The sequence below is a fragment of the Limulus polyphemus genome, unplaced genomic scaffold (genome assembly GCF_000517525.1).
Source record: "Limulus polyphemus unplaced genomic scaffold, Limulus_polyphemus-2.1.2 Scaffold2324, whole genome shotgun sequence".
NCBI classification, from domain to species: Eukaryota; Metazoa; Arthropoda; class Merostomata; order Xiphosura; family Limulidae; genus Limulus; species Limulus polyphemus.
The window spans coordinates 34,300-51,992 of NW_013667934.1; the positions used below are offsets into that span (position 1 = coordinate 34,300).

At 30.6% G+C, this 17,693-nt stretch overlaps 1 protein-coding gene across 1 annotated transcript in view; it reads left to right on the forward strand.

The window, feature by feature from the left end:
• LOC106466618 (collagen alpha-1(IV) chain-like) overlaps positions 1–17,693 on the forward strand; it is a gene marked incomplete at its 5' end in the record, with an annotated part of 138,773 nt that overhangs the window by 4,961 nt on the left and 116,119 nt on the right. Inside the window, 7 exons of the mRNA XM_022394658.1 lie at positions 2,923–2,967; positions 3,497–3,559; positions 5,070–5,150; positions 7,802–7,879; positions 9,617–9,679; positions 12,795–12,872; positions 17,251–17,457. Coding sequence (XP_022250366.1) covers positions 2,923–2,967; positions 3,497–3,559; positions 5,070–5,150; positions 7,802–7,879; positions 9,617–9,679; positions 12,795–12,872; positions 17,251–17,457 — 615 coding nt within the window. The remainder of the gene's footprint in view (positions 1–2,922; positions 2,968–3,496; positions 3,560–5,069; positions 5,151–7,801; positions 7,880–9,616; positions 9,680–12,794; positions 12,873–17,250; positions 17,458–17,693) is intronic.

Below are 17,693 nucleotides of genomic sequence, written 5' to 3' on the forward strand. Positions count from 1 at the left end.
CCACTGGGGGGCATTTTGTTTTTGTCTAAGACCAAAACATTTCGAGACCTGCAATAAGGTCTAACGGTCTAACCTAAAAAAAAAGAAGAAGAAGAAATGTCCCGTGATGGACAGCGGTAAATCTTCGGATTCACAACGCTAAAATCAGGTTCGATTCCCTTCGGCAAATGTTGAGATTAAATTTTTAACACCCATTGTGCCTTAACTTTTATTCACAGTAGGAGTAAAGCCCTCGAGCCGCAGGTTGCTGACCCCTGTCCTAACTATTTAAAGAAAATCGTTAATCATTACGTTTAATTAAGCAATAAATATATACACTATATAAAATATTTACGATTTATTTAAGACAATTGCCAAATTATATAATATTATTTTTTATTTTGTTATTTATACTTTATATGATATTTTTGCTACAAGACCTGTATATTTAATATTGGTAAAATATCTTACTTTTTTAAATTCAGAAAATTACATTACATCTTATTTTATTTTGCCATGTATTGGCAAATTTTTATATATCTGTAAAGTTTACAGTAGTTTATGCTTATTAATATTTTTTTACAGTTTTGATAAATTTAGTTCTAACATTAATAGATATGTGGAGTACTTTTACATGCTGTACCTTTTTCTCTTTCATCAAAAATTATATTTACTAAATTCCAATGTATAAAGTCAACTGCTCTAAACAATTAAAGACTAATCGGAATTTGTAGTATTAAAACTATGATAAGGCCAAACCACTGTTATAAAATAATGTTGATCATGCCTCTCAGCTCAATGTAGAATTCATGTATCTGATGATGAGGTATGTTATCTGAAATGTAAATAATTGGTTAAACACTTGACCAGACTTGACCTCTACCTGCTGACTCTATTTCCACACATTTAATCCTAGTGTCTTTTGTCTTTTTAACTATAATACTAAGCAGTAATGTTTACTATGTAGGGATGAGCCGAGAAAATAATGACCACCATATTAAATCTATTACTTTATGATGCTTACAAATAACTGTTAAAGTTGAATCATAGCCTTATTTGAGCATCTAATTGCCATTATCGAGTGTTTCACAGCTTGTGAGACCCCCAATATAATTGAAGTTTCTATCAAGTGTTGCTAAGGTGGAGAATTGGGAACCAGCTAAAGAGCCAAAGTGTTCATCTTTCTTTTTTCTTCTCCCTTGCTCGCCAAGAAATGAGTGAAGTTTTTGCAATAGCTTTAATACAACAGAAAAGCATTTTAATAGTACTTGATAATAGATTATCGCTAAGCACGGCAGTGCTTCATGTGTAGGGATATATCGAGAAAATAATGGCTGCCGCATTAAATCTATTATTCTATGATGCTTACAAATAACTGTTCAAGATGAGTTATAGCCTTATCTGAGCACCTAATTCACACTGTCGAGTGTTTCGCAGCTTGTATAATAGTAATATTATTCTGTTTTTCTGTCACGCGTAGTTTTGTGGATAATAAAATGAAAACTACCACTTAGCAGTGAACTCAGTTTATAAGCATATATTATTTCCATGTTTCCTAAATAAAAGTTCCATTTCTGGTCGCTAGATGGTAGAACAAGTTGTTCTTACACAACAACGTTTGTGACTTTTTATTCCACAAACATGATATCTGCAAAAATAATTTCAGTAAAAATAAACATAGAAGGAAAGAATATTCTAAATCAATGTTCAAAGGATCAAGGAAATCATGTATTTATGCAACTGACAAATCTTCAGACATGTTATTGATGTGTGAGTTTAAAAACACCAGTTTTTTAATTATTAAAACAATACATTGTATAGAGTTGTACTTTTCTTCAAATTTTCATTAGGGCCAAGCCTAGCAATTGTGTGTATATGCATGGTATCACATTTCATGGCCTGGTATTTTTATAATATCCTCCATATTAATTGATATGACCCTCGCAGATGGTGAAGTCAATTGTATCCACATGCAGTGAGTTTAACATCAGTTCAGCAATCCTGTGTACTTGTACCATCTTGGAGGAACCATTACAGGTTTACTGGCCCCCAGAGTAATCCAAAATCAGTGAAACTGATATTATATTATCAATATATATATTACCATTGAACCACTTTCAAAACAATGGTAAAGCTGCACGACCACATGGTCAAGACAGACCTTCATCCACAACACTGCATAGACAAATGCAAGTCATAATGTTCCTGCTTTGAAACTGTAATAGATATTAGCTGCAAATGGATACCTTTATAAATTAAATTTTATAATGTGGGATACTAAGAGAAAAAGAGCACAAGAACGGAAACTTGTTCATACTTTCGAAGTTTTCATGCTTTGGCCATTGTGTCCAGTATTAATATAGGTGATCAATAAAAATGTAAGAGACACTACTATGAATTTTATAAAATAAAAGTTTTATAAATAATGGGACATCAAGGGGTCCATTGGCCAATCAACAAACAGAAAATTAATCTCCCAATCTAGTCCTGATCCCCCAAAATTTAGCAACTGTATTTTAAAACTCCTGTAAAGTTGTAGATGGCAGTTTGTTGGGTAAATTAAATCACATCAACTAAAAAATAAAGGACAGATTTTTTTTATTCTTTTTACTCATGAGTGGACATGCAAGATGACTGAAGTTATATTTAACTCAGGACGAATTATACAGGAGGAAATAGTACACTGTTTGGGTATAGCTCTTGTTCAAGTCCTGACAGGTCTGAAATTACTTACCATATCTTGGTATTAGTTATGAAACATTATGAAAATAAAATTGTTAAAAAATTTAAAAAGTCATATTTTAATAAGTATAATTGTAGTACTACTAGTAGATCAATATTGATTATTTGAAAATGAAATGTGAAATGGTAGCTTATATTCAAAGGTTTTTTCATTTATTTCACATGTGAAAGCTGAAAACCATAACTTATCTTTCACTACAGGGTGATCCTGGGATTAATGGATTGCAAGGTATTAGAGGAAATCAGGTAAAAGTGTGTTTTTGTTAACCAGAATTATTTTGATGTGTGTGTATATATATATACATAATCTCTTGTCTGGAAATGGTAGTGTAGCAGAATGATACTTCAAATTTAATGGAAAATAGGAGACAAGAAAATTATTAAAATAATTTTGTACCTCACAAATTTGTGAGAAAAAGTTAAATTTCCAACAGAAGTAGTATCTTTGCCTACTGATAGTGAATTTAAGTGAATTTGTTTCTTATTAGCTAACAAAGTATGAAACTATTTCTAGTTGTGAATATTTAACTCATTATATTGGTCTATTTTCAATACATAATTCTGATTTCATATATTTAGTTTTGCATGCTATATTTACATATTTATATATATACTAAAAAGTTAAAAAACATTTTAGTATGTACAGATATGTAAATAATTGTTTTGCCCACACAATATTTATAATGGTCTGATTTTTGAAGAGCACTTATTTATTCTATATATAAAATTAATTTATAATTGAAATTGGTTTTTATATTTTTTAAATCTAATCTAGGGCAAACCTGGCATTGAAGGTTCTCAAGGAGATTCTGGTCTTCCTGGCAGAGATGGATATGATGTAAGATTAAAATATACTTAGTTTTCTTTATATATTAATACAAAGCTATTTACAATACTTTGCTATAATAGGAAACTTTGAATGCAACTAGCATGTTACAATACAGATTTCATTGGTATTTCTGACTTGAGTAAATTAAGATAGGAAGATGTGAATGCATTCATAAAATATGAATGGTAATTTTGTTGGTTAAAAGTAAGTTTAAATATTAAAATGAAGTGATATCACTGATATTTGAAAACAAATTCTATAGAGATTGTGTTTGTCTGGGGTTTGTAGAGAAAGGGGCAGGGATGTTATTGGCATTTTCTACATATATAGGCTGTATGATCAGCCAATGGTTGACATTGATAGGAATGTCTAAAGACAGTCTTTAATATTATTAGAGACTTTAATTTGAAGGAAATTTATTGCTTTAAGCTGAATCTTTTATTTCAGGTTGTGAAGTGTTGTTGCATTATTCATAATGTTATAGATTCTGCAAGGAAAGATTGTGTTTAATCTGTTTAATACCACGTTCTTCGTAACAGACAACAAGGGATAACATGATCCTTCAATATTATCCTCGTACATTCACTTTTAAGAAAAAAAAAAAGTTAAACCCAACATTTATTTTTTTAGAAAAATTACCACTTTCCTCCTTGTCAAGTGCTGGCCTCCACTACTGTCGATGATAAATTATTCCATAAACAAATCCCTGTTTAGAGAAATAAAACCTTCTTAACTGAAGCCTAGCTTGTCTTTTCTAAATCGTAAACTTATGTACTCTTGTGCTATTGTCTTGAAAATACAGCATAAAAAAATCAGAGTCATTTATTCTATTAATTCTCTGGATAATCTTGTAAATTTTGAAGAGAAAATAAGTTAAGAGATATTAATCTATCTCTGTATAAGATAATTCTTATGTTTTTAGAATTAACCTAAGAAAAGTGTGGTTACATTAGCTTGTGGAATGACTTGTTTGATGAGAGTAGAATTGAAATATAATATTCTTGTTTACATGTTCAAGAGAAGATTAACTCTTTACATATTAACTTTTAAAAACATTTGCACCACCCATTTATTTAGATATGACGTGCAACTCAAGAGAGAAATAATACAGAGGATTATAAACTAAGTAAAAACAATTGTACAGAAATAATATCTGAATATACATGACTGAATATATATTTTTTTCAAATTGAGAGTTGACAGAACATCACAGTTCTGGCTTCAAATGATTTAGTGGTAGGCTGTAATTTTATATACTTGTAAGCCACTTTTTACTTTTACACCTTATGTACATTAGCTATTTATCTATATAACAAAGTTCTACTGTGTGATAATTTGTTTGTCAGAACTATTCTATTACTAAATAAGTCACATATAAGTACACATTTATGTATCAGTTTATCAGTGCATATTTCTTTTTAAAATTGACCATAACTATTTTAGTCAGTTACAAGTTTTACTGAAATTTTGATTACATATTTTTGCAAAATGAAATTTGTTAAGTAGTTTTTTTTTATAGGGAAAACCTGGTATACCTGGACAACCTGGGTATGGTGGAAAAATAGGTTATTCTGGACCTCCTGGACCAAAAGGATATCAAGTAAGTATATACAGTCTAACTTCTGATAATAATTATAAAGCTAGATAAAATGATATATAAATTGATAATTAGAATATTATAGACAATCATAACTTACATCAATATTATAATTTATTGTAATAATGTTCCTAGTTTGTTACATACATTGTGTCACTGTATGAATATATAGTAACATTTTATTGTAGAAGACCACATAAATCAGACAATTATCATAATTAAACTAAAAAAAATGACTATTTCATTACTCTTAACTATTCATACTACATCTGAGCATAATTTTGTCTTCTCCATCACATGGCATTCTTCTCTCAGGTTCAACCATATTTCTTTTGTGCATCCACTGTCCTCTCTTATATCTTGCCTGGCTATTTCCCCCTCCATACCCACTGGGCTGTATATATTCTGAACAACTCCAGGACATTGAAGCTTACTTAATCTGGGTTGACTAAGGTCAGGTTGATTTAATTTTACACTTGTTGGAACCAAATCATTTCCAGTATGTCTTGTTCCTATTGCAAAGTCTGTTAAAACTATAATACAGATATAACATTATGCTATCATCACACACAATATAGAGGGTTGAGTACATCATATTCAAATGATTTTAAATATGCAAATCAGCAAGTCAAGCGACATCCACAATCAATGTAAAGTTACAGTGAATGGTATGTATCAGAACTACATTTTTAACATTGCTTGGCACTTAAGGGGTAAGTTTGATGTTATCAAAAGTTAAATGCTCTTGGAAAGGATGTGCAAAAGTAATTTCCAACATAAAATATTCATACTTTCAAATCTGATTATGGACTTAGAATTTCCAAGAGAGAGTTATCCCTTGTATTTTTATTGGAAAACAAAGTATTTTGGATCATCTTGGGGAACCAAGACCTGCAATATGTCCCATGCCATCCATGGTAAGCAAAGTGCTGTATCTTCTAACATATAAGAATCCACAAACACAAATGTTAGTTGTAAAAGCTGTGCACATGTCCCAGTAGACAACATAAAAAGATGGATCTCCATCTGAAAAAGTGACACAAGTCACATATTTACAAGTTTCTATCATGACATATTCATTCAACCACCACATACTTCAAGTAACTGGAGAATGAAACAGCTATTCATGTTATTCCATATACAGACATACTTGTCAAGTCACCATGGAGATAGTTCTTACAGATGTCTATTAAAAATGAGCTCTAGGAAACTGTTGACCTTGTATATTTGATGGCTTATGGAACCCTATAGGAAGGATGGGTGTGCTTCAGACATGTCAGCCTTTTGCAATGGAAACTATGCTGCAGGACTCTTGTCAATTTACATTATTGTCTGATAAAACAGAGCCATGTATGGCAACATGAACTGCAACGACATAATGAGGCTACAAAATTGTTGTAGTATAATGTACTTCACCTCGGTAGCAATATTTTTGTGTTATTATAAAGGTGTTTTTTTATAAATTGGAGAAGAGAATTTCTGAAACTTTCTCAGCACATCAGTATGTAAGTTAATTAAGTTGTTTGCTCTCCACAATTCCTTTCTGTCAAGATATAATTTAGAATAGTATTTGTAGAGCATCCCATAGTTAAGCAGCCGTGATATTATGTGGTGTTCTGAATGTATTTTATTTTGTGCTATTTTACATCTTTTCATCTTGAACAAGTGAAAAACCCTTAAAATTAATAACTGTAATATTTTCAAAACTTAACCAGTTATGATGAAAGAAGTTAGGTAATTTTATTTATTTCTTTAATTATTAATATCTTTAAATGAAAGGAATTACATGTATTAAAAGTAAAAAATAAATTATTAGCTTTTGAAAAAATTAAGTTTAGTGTATAATACATTGGAATTATTGTACAGTGATTGATTTAGTTATTTAAATTTGATACTAGTTCATCTAACATTTTGCAAAAGCATGTGAATCTGTGTGATCATAGATATGCATATAATTGTGTTTCTTTATGTCTGGTCTTTTGTGAATAACTTCATTTAGAATGTAAGTCTGATCATGAAAATAAAAGTTTATCTTTAATTTCCCTACTGTTAACATAAGTATGCTTCTAGTAAGAGCCTGAGGTAAAATTTGACTAATTATGTACACATAACATGCATATCTATTGTTAATGCTGAGCAAAATGTAGATGCTCAAAAATATGTGTATATTACACTTGGTTGCCATACTATTCATGTGTGCACAAGATAAGGAGCTTATACATATATGTGAAGCCAAAAGCATTATACCACTGAATAGCACTAGTGCCTTTGTACTTCATGTAACTCATTATTCAAATACCATATGGCAAGCAATTGTAGTAGATCCTAGTTTCAGAGGGAGGAGATTCATCAAATGCAGCTGTCATAGTTGTCAGTGATAAAATATACTAGAAGTTGTTTAAAAATTCCTGTTTCAGTAATTAAAGCATAGAAATCAGCTAAAATTGTTAATTATATGCATTTTAATAATTATGAACTGAAGTATAGTTTTAAAACATCATGTTAAATTGGAAGTTACATATTATTATAAATATGATGAATAGCATAAAATGGTTATTTTTTATCATTTTGATTTTGAAACAATACAAACAAAAAAGATTAATAAAGTGGGAAATATATATATATACACAATATTTGATGCTATCTTTTTATAGGGTGATCCTGGTGATGGGGGAATATATTCAACAGGTGTGAAAGGTGAACCTGGGGTACCTGGCCTTCCTGGACTTCCTGTAAGTTTTTTGTTCTTGTAATTAGAATTTTATGGGCATTATTTAATCATATATAAGATTGAAGTTGTACATTTAATTTTTACAGGTTTACATCAGACTGATTGAAAGAACAACTTCATTTTTTAGTATATCTGTCAAATATTTTTGAGTCTGCTCAGAACACTTTTGTGATAATTGTCCAATCTATTTACTACTGTCTCACAGAGGCTTGTAAAAAAAAACGTTCTAAAGACATCACCTAAAATGAGGTGTACAGATGTAATGTGCTTTTCTTGAAGAAAACTACTAAATTGGTCTGACAAACTAACAGAGTTTTTTCATACAGATTAATGTCATATGAAGAGACAAAAGATCTGAGGGTTGTTTAATGTGTTTATTCTATTAGCATTTAAATCTTTTATTGTTTGCAACACAGAGATCACAATATTGCTATTTAAGGGATAAAATGTTAACTTAAGGTTCAATGTTTTTAGAAATGTGCAGCTTATAACTGCAAATACTGATATATATAAGTTCTAGATTAATTCTAATCACTAAAGACATCACAGATTTCAGCTGATCACAAATATATTTTGAACTGATAAAAGCTATTAGTACAGTGTTTATTAATTTTTAATGCAATTAATATTGAACTGATGTTTTTTTTTTTTTTTACAATTAATGAAATCACTGAGTATAAAAACACTGCACAAACACTCTTTGAATTAGTAATAAATATATTGCACCAGTTTATTAAATTAACCTCAGATTACCTTTATGTGCAGTACCTGTTTATTATTCACCTTTGGGAGAACTGTAAGTTGTCCTTTATCTACATGTTCATTATATTTATTCAGTATATGGTTCTTAACACTGGAAGATGATACACATTTAAAATTTGCATATACTTTTGTGTAAATTTATAACCAGCGGTAGGTACCGTATAACCTAAAGAACATTAATGACCTTGATATTCATGTACTATATTTGAAGCTTCAAATATAGATATGTAATCTTCAAACATGAAAAATTCTATAATCTACATTCAGGTCTAAAGACACATAACTTATATAATTGATTTATAATTAAAATAACCCATTTACATGTATATGGCAATATTAAAGATATATTTTGGTTAGCTACATTCCAATTTGTCAGTGTAGGAATGCTTACGTTATTTAAGTAGTTACAAATAATATGAAATGTAAAAGAAAAAATAGTGGTCACAACTATATGATGATTTACTTATAACCCAAATACTGGCTCACAACTATATGATGATTTACTTATAACCCAAATACTGGCTCACAACTATATGATGATTTACTTATAACCCAAATACTGGCTCACAACTATATGATGATTTACTTATAACCCAAATACTGGCTCACAACTATATGATGATTTACTTATAACCCAAATATTGGCTCACAACTATATGATGATTTACTTATAACCCAAATACTGGCTGATATTATTGGTGAAATGATAAATTGGTTAAGTCCTAGTTTGTCGTTATTAAAATAATGTCTTCAGGAAACATAAAAGTAAATTTGAAGCAGCCTATACATATATCTGTTGAGTCTCATTGCTGTATATTTATGATTGTTATTGAGTATTTAAATACTACTCTTCAGTTTCTGTTACTTATGGCTATACATTAATGAAAGAAACTTTAAATAGCCATATTCATTAATTTTGGTTATTATGGTAATTTCATGAAGTATAACAGAAAATAATTTTGCTACTTCTTACCAGGGCCCTCCTGGATATGATGGTTACCAAGGTGAAAAAGGTTTCATAGGAATAGAAGGTCCAGAAGTAAGTATAATTTTGATTTCTTAAATATAAGTAAAGTATCTGATGAAAGCATGGGTTGAGCTTTCAGAATTTCCTTAAATTTGTAGTTCTGGAAAATGTTTTGGAAAAGCATTGGTTTACAAAACATTGTTTTTATTTAATAAAATTGATCTGTATAAAAATATATAGTATAAAAAAAAATGTTAAAGTTGCCTCTTGCTGTGTGTGTTATACACACATAATATTTCTTTTTAATTACAAAAAAGAAGAAAGATTAACTTTACAACTATTACTATATGGTATACATACACAACAATTGAACACTATTGGGTGTGAATTGAGTGAACTTCATTCATTATTACATATTTTCATAATGTTATTTTTTTCACACCTGGTCTAGGTAACCAGAATTCTTGTTTTAATAGAATAAACTACAGAGCCAAGATAACCAAAATACTTTGTAAATCATGGAGAAAACAACAAATTAGAATAAAGTATTGAAAAATAAGCATAAATTTCTACATTGTGAAACAAAAAGAAAACTCAACACTTAAGGGTTTTGAAGGGTGTGATTAAAAGAACATTAATGTTCTGCTGTTAATTAGAACTTAAAGTCTAAAAAGAAGAAACCAATAGGCAACTTTGATAGTCATACTGAGCATGATTTTTTTGTTGAAAATTTTTATAAATTTCTATCGTTAAAATTGTTTTCCACTCACTTTAACAGCTGAAAATTTTGTAATTAATGTTTATTCACAATAAGATAATTAATTTATTTCTGGTTGAACTGGTTTTGAATTTCAATCCTAATTGCATGCTACCACCCCACCAAACAGCCTGCTCTCCTGTTTATTTGTACATCATTCTCATCTTATAGAGTAGTTCTTTACTCACTTAGAAGCTGTATATTTCTTTACAGCCAGTGAAGTAGCTGTGTTGGTACATGTCAGTAAAGTTACTGCCCTCTTCAGTTATTATGAGTTGGTCTGTGTTTCACTATCTTAGGCAATGAGAGGTTTCATGAGCCATTTATGTAGTATAATTATCTTTATGCAGCTGTTGTGTGCAGTGCATTGTATATTGATGTCATAAAACAAAAGGCATTGATTATATACTCAATGAATAAATTTGTATTCTCACCAGCTTTTCCTCACATTTAGTATTATTAATAAATGTATATATCTTCTGGTAGTGTTTGGCCATTAGACACCAAAAAAGTACAGTTTTCATTTTAGCAACTAGTAATTGACTAAAATACAAATAAATGGAAACTTTTAATTAAATATAAATTACCATGTATTGTGTATTCAAGACCTAAACATATTCTTATCTGGATGGTACTGTATTCTTGAGAAAACTGCTTGAGAACTGGAAAGAAAATAACATTAGCAAAATTTGAAATTATCATTAACTCTGAAAATTTTATCCTACAGGGTAGAAAGCAATTTATTTAAATACCTCAGTTGAGATGTAATAGGGGTCTAAATTTCCGAAATTCCCATTACCTGCTGTAAATAATATTCCTACACAAGGGTGACCTTAAGAATCAAGGACAAGGTGTCAAACCTTGAATAACATCTTTCAAAATTTTTCAGTGATGGTAAAACAGAAAGAAACGATTGATCTCAAGAAAAACTAGAGATTTAAAAGAGGTGTTTATTATGAAGTAGTTCTGAGTCCTCTGAATAATTGTGTTTGTGAGAAGGAAATAAAGAAACTGAAACACAATTGTACAAAAATATAATAAATAATTTTTATTTAATATGCACAAAACCAGTGTGTGTACTTACTTATAGATGATAAATGTTTTTTTTATTGGATCATAAACTGTTCTCTCTCTCCAAATTGCCTTGGTTGAGATCTTATTTCAGACTGACTAAACCTGACATTACTTAGTTAAATGGTAATTAAACAGCAACAAATAACTTACCCAGAGCAACAAGCACTATCCATGTGACTGCTTATTCTCAGTCAAATATGAGAGAGGTTGTAACCTCAGATTATTGCCTGACCTACCATTGGAGGACTCTGAAGTTGACATTCATGCACAAGGTGCAACTTCACTGCCATACTCCCATGAGTAGGCCAGATGTTATCTCAAGGAAGTGACAAACAACAAAGGTAACTAGAACAAAAGCAACTTAATGACTTTCTTGACCACATTTTAAGAGGATGTGGATATTCCTAGAACAACTGATTAATCTCAAAAAATTATAAATTAAAACAAGGATGTATATGACAATATTAAATTAAATGTCATACTTTTCCTTGTATCCTAAGATTACTATTATTCCCCTTAATTAAAATAAGCTGCCTTTCTTCCAGTGTTGCCTTGGTAAAATCACTTTATTCAAGTAAAACATTTGTTCCAGCTTTTTACAGGATTTACATATGAGTATTATAGACATTTCACTGGAATTTAAGATTATGTTTGATTTTTTAACAGCAAATTTTGTAGATCAGAAACAGAGATAGTGATATATATATAAATAACTTTGACCCATCTATGGAATTTTTTTTTATAGGATTTTATCTTAAGGGAAAAAAAAAATTGTTTTCTATACTTTTCTCATTTTCATCAAGTTTTCAATGAAATAACACCTTACACAAATTTTAAGTTCAAGTAGGTTATGAGGAACAAAAAGATTGCTTAAGAATGCTCATTGATCAAATGCTAACCTCTTTTCCTTGCTTTTTATCAGTTGATCCAGTCAGACTGAAAATAATAATATATATATATATCCCTTCAACCAGAACAGTACAATGTACTGAGTTTATAAATTGGAAGTGGTAGGATTAAATTACTTTTTTATATGGGAATTCAGAAACTATATTAGATGGCTTGAATAAAACTTGGACAGAATTAAATGTGGTCTTATGATGAAACAATCCAAGCTAGTTAAAATCAGGGTATTAAAACATTCATTATTTCATAAATAGTGAAAACAAAACTTAAGTTCAAAAAAGAAATGTACATGCAAACCCTGCATAAGTTGTTGGACACCAGGTCAGGGATATCAGGTAAGTGTACAAAATTATTTGTTTTTAATGATATATGGATTTTTATTTTCTTATTTTCATGCATAGGTTATGAACTATCCTAATAAAGCCTTTTTTTTTCTTCATTTCTGTCTAGGGAATTAAAGGTCCACGTGGTTTTCCAGGACTTAAGGGAAAAGGTGGAAGAGTGAATATTGGACCAAAAGGTGAAAAAGTAAGTATGAATCACTTAAGTTTTTAAACCACTAATGCATTTCAAGTAAATTTGATAAAGTTTAAAGTAATTTAAATGTGGATGTATTGATATTAAAAGAAACTTACAGGCGAAATGCCTCATCAGTGGTACAATGGTATGTTTGTGGACTTATACCACTAGAAACCAGGTTCTGATACTTGTGGTGGACAGCGTGATAACCCATTATATAGCTTTGTGCTTAAATACAAACAAAGCTGACAGGCTGAAATACTACGTTAAGATACCAGATTTTATTAACCCACAAGCTTTCTAGCTATTTCAAAAGCTCTTCATCAGGATTACAACATTAACTGAAAAAAACATTTCAAAAAAACAGAAGTAATTTGTATGAAAAAATACACATATTGTTGCTAAGGCATATGTCAACAATATTGAATAGACCTGATAGTTGGTTAAGTCTACTTATCTGGGATAAGTAAATTCACACACTGATGAAACATAAGAAAATGTGATAATAAACATGATTAATACATATACAATTTAAAATAGTATAAAAGGCAATAAGTGAAATGATACTTAGATCTTGAAAGAAGTAATATAGTGTACTTTTTGCATATATGTCTATCACATCATAATTCATTGAACTTTAAATTTTAGAAATTGGACTATAGTTGGAATCCTGTATGGAATTAGTTATGACTCATCTTGTATCTCTATTGATTCCATTTTCTGGACCTCTGTTGTTGTTTTTTATTTGAAGTGTTCCCTTTCCAGGTTTGATTAGATTCTTGATTAAGAAATATGGCATTTTCCTGCTATGTTTTTTATGTGTTCCATGAAGGCTGATGATGTCCAAGGGGGTTGATATTTGCTGGTGTTCCTGAAGTCTAATCTTTAATGGTGTTTTTGTCTCCTCAATTTATTCTTTTTCACATTTACACTTATATTCATATACCACATGTTTCTGCTCATAGGTAGGTACAGAAACGTTTTTAAAATTTATTTATGAGTTCTTCATTTTTTTGAGACAGTTTGAATTTTGTGTTTGCTATAAATGTGGTAGATTTTTGATGAAAACCCTGGTACATATGGTAGAATGGTTGTAGTTAGCTTTTCAATTTGTATCAAAAGAACCAGCCTAACAAAAGAATATTGTTTCAACTGGAGTCAGAAGTGGAATTCTTTTAGCAAAATTAACATGGAACATTGAGTGAACTTTAACTTTGGAGGTGATCTCATGAGGTCATATCAGTGATTTATTGGAGTTAATGAAATATTTAATAGAAATTGGAGAAGAAAGAGATAGAAAATTAAAGTAATGAGACTGAAAATTAAAAAATCAAGCACTAGTGTGAGGTAAGAGGATTAGTTGGACTATCTTGTTACTGCAATCGTTTTATAAAATCATTCTCTGACATAGCTCTTTTTCTCTACAAATTACTTGAAAATCCAAATAAGTTTTTATGGACTGCATATTGTGACCAAACATTCAATAACCTGAAGAAAGAATTGACCAGTACTTTTGTATAAATCCACTCAATTTAGATACAGATACCAGTGAGTTTGTTGTTGGAACAGTTTTATCACAAGTTCAATGTTAAAAAAAGAACATGTGCTTGCCTATTATAGTAAGACAACAAATAGCTGAAAAAGAAGGTATAGGTATTGTACAATTCAGGAAGAGCTACTAATTGTTGTTTGAGGAGTAAATCATTTTTGCCATTATTTATATGGACAGAAATTTAACTAAGGACTGATCCTGTTGCATGTAAGCGGCTAGTGATTTTTTGCAGTCCAGAAGGCCAGATAGCAAGATGGATCCAGAAATACTATTAATACAACTTTAGCATTCCTAAGACCATGTGTTAATGAAGAATGTAAACATTCTGAAAAGAGGGAAGCACAAGATAATAAAGATGGCCAGCTTAAAGTATAACAGAGTTTCAAAATGAGACATCATCAAGTAATGATGATGGACTAATGTGTTCCAACATTCAAATGAAAGCTGCTCAGGCAAAAGTTACAAGTTTGAAAGCAATTACTTAATAAATAAAAAATAATGCAAAAACCCCTCTTGCCAAATTGTCACTCCATTCATCCCGAAACAAAGATTTACTTGGCACAGTGGTGTTCATTATGCTTAAAAATAAGGCTTGTTATGTCATAAATAGGAAGATACCAGTGAACAGAAATAATGACTATAGTTGGCTCTTTCACTGTCATTATGAAGCACTCCATTATCTCCATTACCTTGCAATGTCTGGAAACTGTTGGTGCTAAGATGACACTGGAGAGAGTAAGAGAATGCTTTTATTGAATTGGATCTGTAGAGAATTGGTGTAAATTGTCAATTCTGCTGTGAGCTAGAAGGTCCATGAAATAGCAGTACTGTGTTGGAACAGTACTAGAGAGTTACTCTCAGTGTGCTTGGTCCTTGGCCACAGAGTAACTGTGGGAATAAATACATTATAGTTGTGATGGACTATTTCGTGAAATGGTCAGAAGTAAATGCTGTTCCTAAACAGGAAGCAGAAACTATAGCAAGGAAACTTCTCAACAAATTAATTTCAAGATTTTGCAGAAATGTGTCACATCTTTTAAGACCAGAAAGACTAGGACAACAGTCCTTAATCCACTCTCTTGAAAGCTACAACCATATACTGTTCAGCCAGGTAGCCATTTATGTGGGTGAACATCAGAAAACTATTACTGACGTGTTAACATACAGCAGCATGTGAAGTTAGAGGCAACACCTCATCATCACAAATGTTTGACAGAGAACATAGTGCTATTGGACCTTCTTTACTCTCTTACACTGCAGAGTCTTACACAGAATATGCAAGGAGATTACGGAACAGTAGTTGGATCATACAGCTCATGATAAAATGAAAGTTTGCTATGGTGTTAAGGCTGATAAGATTGAATATAATTGAAATGACATAGTGTGGCTGTACAATCCCACTTATAATACCAAAAACGAGGTATCAATACCTTTGGAGGGCAGAGTAAGGTAACTCTTTGTATAGCTTTGTGCTTAACAATAAAACCAACAAAACTATACAATCCATGCTTAAAGCAGGTGTTGAGAAGGCCATATGTTATATTGAAAAGAATCAATGATGTTGTTTATAGAGGTGCAGGCCATCCAAGCCAAAGAATATCCAATATGATCATCTTTAGAAGTACATTGGTGAAACATTAACCAGCAGGGTAACTCTAGAGAAACACTTGTTAGTGAAAACTCAACCTATTGAAGAGCCTAAGTCTCCTGTTGAGACCACTTCCAGACAATCAGCAATGATAGAGCTATCAGTGGATTCATACGACTACCTGTCTAGAAAGATTTCTCCCAGTGACAGGACAAGAGTCTATCCTATCTGCACACCATGAGTCTCAGAAGAGAAAACCACTAAAAAAAACTTGGTGAACCAACAGTTTAGTGTAATTTTCTATTTTTGTATTAGTAGTACTTTACCATTCAGGAAGGGGGCAGTGTTGTATTCTGTGTTTTAAATTTTTTCTTTGGATATTAGCTAGAGAACATAGTATGTTCATAAATATTAGTGATTGAGAAATTTTATGAAGTATCTGGAAACAAGGCTAAATTATAAATAAGAGAATCAATGACTCATTGAGTCAGTTTTCAGTTGGCAGAACAGTTTTTCAGTGAAGTATTTAATTTCAGTGCAGTAATTAGATCAGTTGTAGTTTTGTGTTCATGCATTTACTCGATTGATTAGCTGTGAAATTGTACAAATAAGTTTATCTATAAATTAGTTATAGTACCATTAATGAAGTATTTTAATGAAACATCATTTTTAAACTTAGGCCTACAAGTTACAACAGTGTACAAGTTATGTTAGCCTCTAGAAATGCTAATCTATAAATAGAGTACTTTCTTATCATTATATGGACTGGAGTTCAGATTACCTTCACCAAATATTTTAAAAGAAGCAATATAATGAAAGAACAATGTTACAATAATATGTTAGTAAGTCTAATCTCTTTTATTAAAAAAAAATTATCTGAGAGACATCTTTTCTCAATGAAAGGTTAAAGATTTTTCAAAATGTGAAATATAAAACTAGATAAATATCTTCCTTTTCTATCAGATATATTAAGTTACAGTTAAACTCCAGAAACTCTTTTAAATCTTAAAACATTCCAGTATTATATTTTGCATTATAAAGTGTGTGTGTGTGTGTGTCTATAAATATATACATATATATATATATGTATATCTTGTAAGGTTTGTTGCATATAATACAGTCTATATATGTCAAACGTTATTTTCAAGAAAATGGTCTCTGATACTTTGTTGACAAGTTACATGTAATAGGTAAGGTATTCACTAGTACATACTTTATCTTTGTCAACTATTTTTTCTTTATTTTAGGGAGAAAAGGGTTATCCAGGAGATGTTGGTGCAGATGGAGCTGTGTATTGGATAGGTCCAGAAATCTGTAATGTTAAAATATTTTCGTGGCCTGATGGCAAAAATGTTGTTCTCAAAGGATCAGTGTCTCAGTCACGAAACCTAGTTATCTGTAACGTCAGTGTAGTCAAAGGATTACAAGGAGATATGGGCTGGAAAGGTTTAAAGGTATGTTATGTCTCCGTTTGTTAATTAATTTTCCGTAACTTCGTTCCGACGAAACTTAAGCGACACAAGTCCTTTCTTAATAAAACTGATTTATTCTTTCCGAATATAACTTTACCGATACACTCAACTTCAACAATCGAGCTAAACAAACGCTGTAACGTCTCTCGTGCTCTCTGACTGCAGTTCAATTACTCAATGTCTACCCAGACATTACATTCCCCTCTTTTATATACCAG